This window comes from Nomascus leucogenys, chromosome 3, assembly GCF_006542625.1.
Source record: "Nomascus leucogenys isolate Asia chromosome 3, Asia_NLE_v1, whole genome shotgun sequence".
NCBI classification, from domain to species: domain Eukaryota; kingdom Metazoa; phylum Chordata; class Mammalia; order Primates; family Hylobatidae; genus Nomascus; species Nomascus leucogenys.
In genome coordinates, this window is record NC_044383.1 from 97,567,545 (window position 1) to 97,579,608 (window position 12,064).

At 39.0% G+C, this 12,064-nt stretch overlaps 1 protein-coding gene across 1 annotated transcript in view; it reads left to right on the forward strand.

Moving 5' to 3' along the window:
- SLC16A10 (solute carrier family 16 member 10) overlaps positions 1–12,064 on the forward strand; it is a 153,540-nt gene that overhangs the window by 84,219 nt on the left and 57,257 nt on the right. Inside the window, exon 2 of the mRNA XM_030809565.1 lies at positions 10,651–10,795. Coding sequence (XP_030665425.1) covers positions 10,651–10,795 — 145 coding nt within the window. The remainder of the gene's footprint in view (positions 1–10,650; positions 10,796–12,064) is intronic.

A 12,064-nucleotide genomic window follows, 5' to 3' on the forward strand; every position in this document is an offset into this window, starting at 1 on the left:
GAAGGAAAATGTGGTAGAAAAAACTGGATTAGAACGAGGTTGACACTCCCAACCCTTGAGAGCAATGGGGTGAAGGGTGGGTGTAGGGGTCCTCTCCAGCACCCTGTCCTCTGTAGCTGCACCATTCGCTCTTAATTGGCTCACCAGAGGTTCAGTGCTTCATCTGCCTTCAGCACAAAGTCTGAGGACAAGAAGCCTTGGAAATGAAAGTGAAAGAGTTTAGGTCCACATTTACTCACCCTTCAGGGATCCCAGATGAGCCCCGAGACTGGGATTACGGTTGTAAGCCATCATACCTGGATTCCAATATTTTCTTCTAGAAGTTTTATAGTTTTCAGTTTTACATTTAAGTTCTATGATCCATTTTGAGGTGATGTTTTATATGGTGTAAGGTAGGGATCAAATTTCATTGCTTCCTGTATTTTTAAAGCTCTGTTATTAGGTATATATACATTTATAATTGTTATAGTTTCCTGATGCCCTGACACTTTTACCATTATAAAGTATTCCTCTTCATTTCTGGTAATACTTCTTGTCTCAAAGTCTGTCTTATCTAGTATTAGTATAGCCACCTTAGGCTTTTAGGCCCAGTGTTTACATGTGATATCTTTTTCTATCTTTTTATTTTTAACTTATTTGCCTTTGAATTTAAAATGTATCTCTAAACAGGATATAATTAGTTCTTATGTCTTTATCCAGTCAGACAATCTTTGCCATTTGATTAAAGTCTTTAGTCTATTTTTATTTAATGTAAAAATTGAGGCCAGGCACAGTGGCTTATGCCTGTAATCCCAGCACTTTCGGAGGCTGAGGTGAGTGGATCACTTGAGGTCAGGAGTTCAAGACCAGCCTGGCCAACGTGGTGAAATCCCATCTCTATTAAAAATACAAAAATTAGCCGGGTGCGGTGGCGCGTGCCTGTAAACCCAGCTACTTGAGAGGCTGAGGCAGGAGAATCACTTAAACCCGGGAGGAGGAGGTTGCAGTGAGCTGAGATCACGCCACTGCACTCCAGCTTGGGTGACAGTACAAGACTCCATCTCAAGAAAAAAATGATATGGCCATATCAATTTAGGTCTTTTTAAATTTAATGACATTTAGGTCAATTTTTATTTAATGTAATAATTGATATGGCCATATCATTTAGGTCTGCCATTTTGCTATTTGTTTTCTTTTTGTCTCATCTACCTTTTGTTCTTCTGTTCCTTCTTTTCTGCCTGCCTTTTCATTAATCAAATAATTTTTAGTAATCAATTTTAATTCCTTGATTGGCTTTCTAGCCATATCCCTGTGCATAATTTTTAGTGCTTTCTTTGAGTATTACAATATGCATCTTTCAGTCATTCCAATCTATTTTAAGTTAATACAGAATTCAGGTAAAATGTAGGAGTCTTATAACAGTATATACCCATTTACATCCATCTTTAATGCTGTTGTTTTCACATATTTATTTATTATAACATCTATATATAGTGTTATAGTTTTTGTTTAAACAGTAATTTAAAGTTATCCTTGTAAAGAAATTATGAGGAAAAGTGTGTCTGTGTGTGTTAATCCTTCCTTTGGACCCAAGTTGCCAGTGGTGTCATTTCTCTTCAACCTGAAGAACTTTATTTAACATTCTTGTAGTGTAAATTTCCTAGTGACAGATTCTCTCCATTTAAAGAAATCTTTATTTTGCCTTCGTTTTTGAAGGCTAGTTCAAAAGGCTGGATATAGAATTCTTGGTTATTTTCCCCCACTTTCAGCACTATCAATATGAAAGTTCCAATGTCTTCTGTCCCATATTATTTACAAGAGGCCACCTGTTAATGGTATTATTGTTCTCTCTAGATATAATATATTATTTTTCTCTGCTTTCAAAATTTTCTTTTTGGCATTCAGCAGTTTGACTGTGATGAGCTTAGGAATCATTTTCTTAGTGTTTATCTTGCTGGGGGGTCTTTGAACTTCTTGGATCTATAAGTTAAAGTTTTTCACACAATTTGCAATTTTTATTTTAGGCTATTCTTTTTATTTGTTTGTTTGCTTTTTACAGTGTCTTCCTCTGTCATCCATGCTGGAGTGCAGTGGCACAATCATAGCTCACTGAAGCCTCAACCTCCCAGGCTCAAGTGATCTTCCCCTCAGCTTCCCGAGTAGTTGGGACCACAGGTGGTACATGCTATCACACCTAGCTTTTTTTTTTTTTTCCTGTAAGGATGAGGTCTCACTATTTTGCTCAGGCTGGTCTCAAATATCTGGGCTCAAGTGATCCTCCTGCCTTCGCCTCCCAAAGTTCTGGGAATATAAGCATGAGCCACTGTGCCCAGCCCCATTATTTCTTCAAAATGACCCACATTTTCTCCTAGAGATCCATAGGTCTCTAAGACTTAGTTAATTTTGTTTAATATTATTCTCTCACCGTGAGACAGGATTTGCAATGTGAACAAAGGCCCGCTGTCTTTAGATTGGATAATTTCTTTATATTGGGTAATTTCTATCTCCAATACTTCATCCTTCAAAAGCATAACTGAAAAATGCATTCAGTAGTTATCTGTAGTAGGGTTTGCATGACCAGTTTATTCCAATGCCATAAACAGAGGTTGATTAGCAAATATTTTTAAAGCCACTCTTAAGTGAAATGTAATTACCAAATAACCTTTAGGATGGCAATAAAATGGTCAAGGCAAGAGTACAGTCTATCCACTCCTGAATTTTTGTATAGTTTCCAGACAGTTTCATGCCCCAGGAATTACTGGGACTTTGGTAAATAATATTTTGCATTTTAATATCTGTTTTGCATACTATTATTTTATATAATTTATGCTATTAGACCGATATTGAGTTATTACAGAGGAAAGATACCAATATACTTCAAAAGTATGACTGGAAAATGCATTCAACAGGTTCACTTAGCAGATTGGAGATGAAAGATAAGAAAGGTCTGGGAACTTTGAAGACAGAAATTACCCAATCTTTAGATACATACTTTTCATCTCTAGAATTTTCTCTTTTTTTATAGTTTACATTTTGTTTTTGAGATCCCCTATCTCTTCACTAACTAAGATCACTTCATATCTTATATTCTTTGAAAAATATTATTTTCTAATTCATCTAACATAATAGAAACTTTGAAATCTTTGTTTGCTAAATTCAATGGCCGAGCCCTTCAGAGTCTGTTTTTATTGATTGCCTGTTTGTTTGCGTGCCTCATAATTTTTGGCTGAAACTTGAACATGTAGATAATATCTTGAAATAACTCTGATTCTATTGTGTTAATCCAAGGATTATTGAGTTTTTGTTCCTAGCAGATAGCTTGCTGGAGCTCACATTGCAAATCCTGTCTCACTGTGGTGTGTGGCAGCTGATATCTCTGCTTAGTTCTTATAACTTTCGGATGCTGCCTTTCCTTATTCTGGCTTCTGTTCAGTCTACCGAGCATCTGCACATTTTATTGGCCCTCTAGAAAGCCCACAGCTTTGTAATTCTTCTTGCAACTGTAGCTTTTCAAACTCTCCCCCAATTTCTATCAGTTTTTCAGATATTTTCCAGTAGGTTTAAATAGTTTTGTTTAGCCCAGATTTAATAGTTATCTATAGTAGGGTTTGCATGACCACTCTATTCCAATGCCATAAACAGAAGTTGATTAACAAATATATATATATATATATATATTTTTTTTTTTTTTTTTTTTTTTGAGATGGAGTCTCACTCTGTCGCCCAGGCTGGAGTGCAGTGGTGTGATCTGGGCTCACTGCAAGCTCCATCTCCTGGGTTCATGCCATTCTGTTGCCTCAGCCTCCTGATTAGCTGGGACTACAGGCGCCCACCACCACGCCCAGCTAATATATATATATATATATATATATTTTTTTTTTTGTATTTTTAGTAGAGACGGGGTTTCCCTGTGTTAGCGAGGATGGTCTCGATCTCCTGACCTTGTGATCCGCCTGCCTCAGCCTCCCAAAATGCTGAGATTACAGGCATGAGCCACCGCACCCAGCTGATTAGCAAATATTTTTAAAGCCACTCCTAAGTGCAATATAACTACCAAGTAACATTTAGGATGGCAATAAAATGGTCAAAGCAAGAGTACAGTCTACCCATTCCTGAATTTTTGTGTAGCTGCCAGACAGCTTCATGCTCCAGGAATTATTGGGACTCTGCTCAATAATATTAACATACTGCATTTTAATCTCAGTTTTGCATATGTTTATTTTACATAGTTTAAGGCTATTAGACCAATATTGGTTATTACAGAGCATAGATACCTTGAAAGAGGCCAAGATGGAGTGGAAATGCAGGTTGGAGCTACCAAAGGGCAAAAAACTATTCATCAACCTTTAACTACAATAAATCTTCCCTTTGGGTATTTTCATTTGTAAACACTTTGTCCTTGCAGTCATTTACATCTGCGTAATTACAACACCTTTGCTTTATTTGGCATGCAGGAGAATCTTCTTAAATATTAAATCTAACCACTTTGAGTGATTTGCATCCTGCTTTTGTCATACATTTAGAGCCTTGGGATTTTTTCTCAGAATGGAGTAGGAAACAAATAGGGTCTGGATAGGGAAATTGAAAAGCTTCGTGGTATTTTTCTGTAAAAAGATTTCTTAACATGGCTTCTTGGATGTGTCTCTCTGATGTCAAACATACACACATATTCAAATAAGAGTTATACAAGCACGTCTTGTACATTTTTGGCATCTATGTCTCTTAAGACACAGGACGTTCTTTATTTTTTATTTTATTATTATACTTTAGGTTTTAGGGTACATGTGCACAATGTGCAGGTTTGTTACATATGTATCCATGTGCCATGTTGGTTTGCTGCACCCATTAACTTGTCATTTAGCATTAGGTATATCTCCAAATGCTGTCCCTCCCCCCTCCCCCCACCCCACAACAGTCCCCGGAGTGTGATGTTCCCCTTCCTGAAGACACAGGACATTCTATCTGGTGTTCTGATCGAACCACTTTTGCATATGTTACTAGACTGAAAATTATTGGAAGGTAGAGAAATCTCTTATTTGTTTTTATATTCCCAACAGCCTAGGATAGAGCCTAGAACATTAAAGAACACTAAAATTTTAATAGTATAACTGAAAAGCAGGTTAGTTGGTCACTGCATGTAGAGTCCAATTAACAAGAGCAAGTCCTGATACAAAGAAGTGTATTTACTTTAAAACTAGCTTAGGGGAAGAGGCACAAAGCATCCTGCCTTTAAATGTGCCACTTCACCTTTAGAGCAAAAAGTGGGCATTTTTATAAGGTAGGGGAGGAAATGAGCAAGGGCAAGGGTCCCTTTGCTACTGGGCAAGTATCTGAGCTGGCACCTTCTTGGGCAGAAGTAAGTTGTAAAAGTGGCCAAGTGGGTATGCTTTCAACATGCCCTCCTAGTGGGCATGAGTTCTGAGATGACCCTGTGGAGAGTTCTGTGGGGGCATGTTTTGGTATGCAAATAGACTGTCAACTTTCGAGGAGAGATCCTCAGGGGGAAAATATATATTAGGAAGTCCTCTGTGGATGTTTTGTAGAAGGACATAGAGGGACTAGGGCTCGATTTCTATTTATTTATTTATTTATTTATTTATTTATTTATTTATTTAGTGTGTGTGTGTGTGTATGTGTGTGTGAGAGAGAGAGAGAGAGAAAGAGAATGAGAGAGAGAGAGAGAGAGACAAGGTCTTGCTCTGTTGCCCAGGCTGGAGTGCAGTGGCACGATCATACCTTACTGCAGCCTCAAACTCATGGGCTCCAGGGAGCCTCCTGTCTCAGCCTCCCAAGAAGCTGGGAGTACTGTTGTGTGCTACCATGCCCAGCTAGTTTTTAAAGTATTTTTTTTGTAGAGATGGGGTCTTGCTTTGTTGCCCATGCTGGGCTTGAACTCCTGGCTTCAAGTAATCCTCCTACCTCAGCCTCCCAGAGTGCTGGGATTATACATATGAGCCACTGTTCCTGGTCTAGTTTGCACTTTTTTTTTTTTTTTTCTGAGACAGAATCTTACTCTGTTGCCCAGGCTGGAGTGCAGTGGCACAATCTTAGCTCACTGGAACCTCCACCTCCCAGACTGAAGCGATTATCATTACTCAGCCTCCCGAATAGCTGGGATTACAGGCACCTGCCACCACACCCAGCTTATTTTTGTATTTTCAGTAGAGACGGGGTTTCGCCCTGTTGGCCAGGCTGGTCTCGAACTCCTGACCTCAGGTGATCCACCCACCTTGGGCTCCCAAGGTGCTGGGATTACAGGCGTGAGCCAACACGCCCGGCCATTTGCATTTTTAAGATAAAAATTTTACCATGCTCGATATATTATAGTAGCTATGTACTTCAGTTTCTCAATTGTTAAACGAACTTAATAGAAGTACTACCTTATAGAATTTTGGGGATTAAATGAAATAGTCTTCTGAGCACAAAAAATATATTATCAGCACAACAACTAGCTCTATTGAGTCTTTATTATTATAATAGTAGTAATAGTCAGACTTGGAAGGGGTGAAAGAGAACAACAGTCCATTTTATTTTTGTGGCATATATATCATAGGTCGTAAGACCTTGGATAATTTAGATGCCATGTTAAAACTTGACAAAACTAGAAATGTTGTGAGTGTGCAATAGCAGGTAATAACTAATCCAATCATTAATTTATTCTTGAATTTGATCAAAAGACAGACCTAACTTCATCTATTGCCAGTTATTACAAAATCTATTGGAATTTCAGTTTAGGCACTGAAGTACAACAATGTGAATTTCAAAAGTGAGATATTTTATGTGGCTTTTTAAAATAGGTTTTCAAACCAGTTAAAGGCTCTAAAACCCATTAGAAGGATACTATGGGTCAGGAATAGCATTTTATGAGGACTCTTGAGAAAATGGTGCTCTATCCCCTCCACCATGGTATAAGTGGAGGTTACTCTCACTTGTTCTCTTACTTGGTATCTGTGAGAGGGGCTTGAGAGGGACGACTTAAGAGATTTAAAGGACACCCCCCCAGTTGCGGGAAGCAGAGGACCAGGGTCTGACTCTCCGAGACACCTAACAAGGAGAGAACTGTGGCTGGCTTACTGTTCCCACAGAAAGAGCTGTACTGTAATGGTGTCTGTGTTGAATTTTCCTATACTCCAGCCTTTGTCAGGGCAAAGGAAATGTATTTCCTGCAGATTAGAGGTGGGCCTAGTGGAGGAGAGGGGTAGTCTGGAGTTTGACTCCTGTCCAAATAGATGCCTGAAAGGGCAGTGAGGTTCCAACGGTAAGTCTTTTGAATGACAGCCAAAAAGCCAGGAGAAGAATGAATTATCCAAGTCAATGGAGCTATGGCCAGAAGGAACTCTGAGATGAGAGTCTGAATAACCCATGAAAGTGCATCTGAGAAAAAAGAATTAGCTTCAAACATCAGCAGACAGGTGTTTTGGCAGGAAGGCTCATGTTGGAATCTCCTTGCCTTCCTTCCCCAGCCTCCCTGTCTCCCATGCCTACCTTGGAAAGATCCAACAGCTAGGGATGGCGAAAAGTCGTGGAAGAGAAGAGAAGCAGCTGATTTCAGTCCCTTCCCAGGTTCCCTGGGGCTGGGGAAAAGATTTGATTACCTAGTGAAGATTGGTTTGTTACCTAAAGTGACCATAAGCCTTTCTTTAACATTGACCAAAAGAATCAAATGGGCCTGCTGAAGTGGTCATCTAGTGTCAAGGGAAAATTTTTCCCCACTAAATAAATTTTAAGAAGACAGTCAAGACAAGAAGCTGTATTTGATTATATCCGGTTAGTGCTTATTCAATAGACACATAAATCTGTAATTTTTGATATTTGGTATAGAAGTAGGTTGAAATCCATAGTAATTCACAGAAACTTGTGCAAGGGTTTTTTTTTGTTTTGTTTTGTTTTCTTTTCTTTTGTTTCTTTTTCCTTTTTTTTTTTTTAAGACAGAATCTCACTCTGTCCCCCAGGTTGGAGTACAGTAGGATGACCTCGGCTCACTGCAGCCTCCACCTGCCAGGTTCAAGCAATTCTTGTGCCTCAGCCTCCTGAGTAGCTGGGATTATAGGCATGAGCCAACACGGCCGGCTAATTTTTGTATTTTTAGTAGAGATGAGGTTTCTCCATGTTGGCCAGGCTGGTCTTGATCCTGACCTCAGGTGATCTGCCTGCCTGTCTTGACCTCCCAAAGTGCTGGGATTACAGGCGTGAGCCACCATGCCTGGCCAAGGTATTTTTTCTTGAAAATATCTTCACTCATATAAGCAGTATATGCAATATAAGGATATGCTCTTGGGTTTCTTGATGTGGTCTAATATTTAGTGTTGGCCCCTTAATTATAAAAGTTGCTTTTATCTAAAAGTAGATGTTAGTTGTTAGGCAATGTTTGCTGTAAAAAATAAATAAATAAAAAATAAAAGTCGATGTTAGGATATTTTCTTCTAGCCTGCCTAGTATTTATGTTAGATTCTTTTTTTGAGAAGGAGTCTCGCTCAGCTGCCCAGGCTGGAGTGCACAGTGGCACGATCTTGGCTCACTGCAACCACCATCTCCCAGGTTCAAGTGATTCTCCCATCTCAGCCTCCTGAGTAGCTGGGATTACAGGAACCCACCACCATGCCTGGCTAATTTTTGTATTTGAGTAGAGACGGGGTTTCACCATGTTGGCCAGGCTGGTCTGGAACTCCTGATCTCAGGTGATCAGCCCCGCTCAGCCTCCCAAAGTGCTAGGATTACAGATGTGAGCCACCGCACGCAGCCTAGATTGTTTCTTAAACACCATAGATGTCTGAACTTTTTTGAATAAAATTAAATTATTAGAGATTAGTAAAATTTTTGTATAAGATAGTAGACTAACAAATTCTTATTAGGCTGGGTGTGGTGACTCATGCCTGTAATGCCAGCAATTTGGGAGGCCAGGGTGGGCCAATCACTTAAGCCCAGGAGTTTGAGACCAGCCTGGGCAACATGGCGAAACCTTGTCTCTACAAAAGATACACAAATTAGCTGGTGCGGTGGCACACACCTGTAGTCCCAGCTACTCAGGAGGCTTAGGTGGGAGGATGGCTTGAGCCCAGAAGGCAGAGGTTGCAGTAAGGAAACATTGCGTCACTGCACTCCAGCCTGGGTGACACAGTGAGACCCTGTCTCATTAAAAAAAGAAAATTTAACCTGTCTCAAGCTCTCCATACTGTAAGGCTCTGCATGTCTTGGTTGGATTGTGCTAATATATTTGGCCAATCAGCTCCTTCCTACTGTCTACTTTTGAATCCTTGTCACCACCATCTAAGTCAAGATGACAGTGTTTACACAGTCTCTTCATTGTGTTTTAAGATTATAGTCTTCTTTCTGGTGAGGGAAGAAAGAAAATAGAAATATGGTTTACTGATTGGGCCATGGCTCACGCCTGCAATCCCAGCACTTTAGAGAGGATTGCTGGAAGACAGGAGTTCAAGACCAGCTTGAGTAGCAAAGTGAGACCCTGTCTCTACAAAAGAAATACACAAAAAAGAAATATGACAGACTAAAATACACATAATTTTCATAATACTTTAAAATGTAAGAAGGCAAAAAATTTCTGGTGGGTGATCGCTTGAACCCAGGAGTTCAAGACCAGCCTGGGCAACCTGGCAAAACCTTGTTTCTACAAAAAATACAAAAATTAGCCAGGCATAGTGGTGTACACCTGTGGTTCCAGCTACTTGGAAGATTGAGGTGGGAAATTTGCTTGAGCCTGGGCTGTCGAGATCGCAGTGAGCTAAGACTGCACCACTGCACTCCAGCCTGGGCCGTGGAGCAAGACCTTTTCTCAAAAAAAAAAAAAAAAAAGGGCAAAAAATTAGATTATTAGTATGGTAAAGTTTCATTTGGACTTAATATGAAATTCATTACTAGAAATGATGATCATTTGCATAGGGCTTAACTTCCTTTGCTAAGAAAATAGAGTAGTATACTAGGAGACTTCCAGAGCTGCATAGAGCTTCAGGGTCATCTACCAAGACAGACAATTTGTTGTCATCATAAGTGTTAAAACTCTGAATTATTAAGTGCTTATGTGCCAGATACTGAGGTTTATATACACTTTCTCTAATCTTTAATAATTCTAGAAAGGTATGTGTTTGATACATTTTCAAGATAAGAAAACTCATTCAGAGGGGAAGTAACTTGACCAAGAATATACGTTGTAGTTGTAGACCTGGTAATATGACTCATGTCTGTTTTTTCCACAGCCCATTTTCACTTAGGTTCCATTAGTTTATTATATAAGTTTTAGAAGGACTTACAGACTTGATTTCCTCAGTGAAGTCAGATCACTCATTTCTTTGGCACAGAATTATGATTATTTGTATTTAATATTTCTTTCTTGTTGGTTTTCATTTTTGGGTTTTTATGGAATCTGACTTCTGATTCTCAATTTTTTTATTGCGAAATATACCTTCAGAAAAGAAGATTAAACACATCTGTGTTTTTATAAATAATTATAAAATAAATACCCAGTAACTATTATTCAGGTCAGCAAATATTCTACTAGTGTGTGAGTCAATTTCCATGGCAAAAGAACTAAGCTTAGGCACTATACTCAAAAAAACTAAAAATAAAATTTTTCTAAATGTGTATTATATCAGTGGAATAAATACAAATGTACCTTACCATATCATAATTCCCCCCACCCTTTCCCCTCTTTTACAGCATGGGTAGGTTCTCTCTCCATGGGGATGATTTTCTTTTGCTGCCCAATAGTGAGCGTCTTCACAGACCTATTTGGTTGTCGGAAAACAGCTGTCGTAGGTGCTGCTGTTGGATTTGTTGGGCTCATGTCCAGTTCTTTTGTAAGGTAAGGACTTGGTTTTTTCATGTTGCTTTTTAAAAACTGTTAGATACCTTAAAGTTTTACTTTCAGAAACTCTATTTACAAGCAAAGATCCTCCTTTTCACTTCTTAAAACTTTAAGCAGTATGACTTATAAAACAAACTGTTATCCATAGCAGCAAATCAGAGCTTGAGAATTTGAATGCTTTTTTTTCTTGTAATGCCTAAGACTTAGACATCAATCAGGATATATGTGTTTCTTGGTACATGGAAAAATGTTTCTCCTTATCTTTTTCTTCTATTCACATAAAAATCCTAATGGCACTCAAGTTATAACAATGAGTTATCTAAAACAGTAGCCTTAGTTTAAGGTCAGTTCAGTCTGAGGCCCACGGGTTACAATAAGTGGTGTTTTAAAGTGGCTGTTCATAGGCTTGATATGAAATATTTTTATTAATGAGACCAAAACTTTGCCATTTATTCCAACCCAGGTAGAGAATTCCTGTCTGTTCTTTAAAAAAAGAATATGCTAAAATTTTAAAATATGATGGCAAAATGAAGTGGTCCAATGTACCTTAAAATAAAACTTAATGTCAATGTACTTCTCCTGTATCTATTAGAATAGGGATCCCCAACCCCTGTGCCACAGACTGGTACGGGTCCATGGCCTGTTAGGAATTGGGCTGCACAGCAGGAGGTGAGCTGTGGGTGAGCAAGCAAAGCTTCCTCTATATTTATAGCTGCTCCCCATTACTTGCATTACCACCTGAGCTCCACCTCCTGTCAGATCAGTGGCAGCATTAGATTCTCCTAGGAGTGCAAACCCTATTGTGAACTGTACATATGAGGGATCTAGGTTGCACTCCCTTTATGAGAATCTAAATGCCTGATGATCTGTCACTTTCTCTCGTCTAGTTTCAGGAAAACAAGCCCAGGACTCCCACTGATTCTACGTTATGATGAGTTGTATAATTATTTCATTATATATTACAATGTAATAATAATAGAAATAAAGTGCACAATAAATGTAATGCACTTGAATCATACCTAAGTGCCCTCCCCCGGCACCATCCATGGAAAAATTCTTCCTGAAACTGGTCTCTGGTGCCAAAAAGATTGGGGATTCCTGTATTAGAAGAAAAGATGCAGTGCACTGAAGAGGGACTAACTGTAAGGAGCGGATGGGCACATAACTGCATGGAACACCTCTCCCTGCAGCTCTACTTCTCCTTGTAAGTCCCTTGCATTGTTAGAATAATCCTCAGTTAGACAAACACTGATTTAATATGTAGCT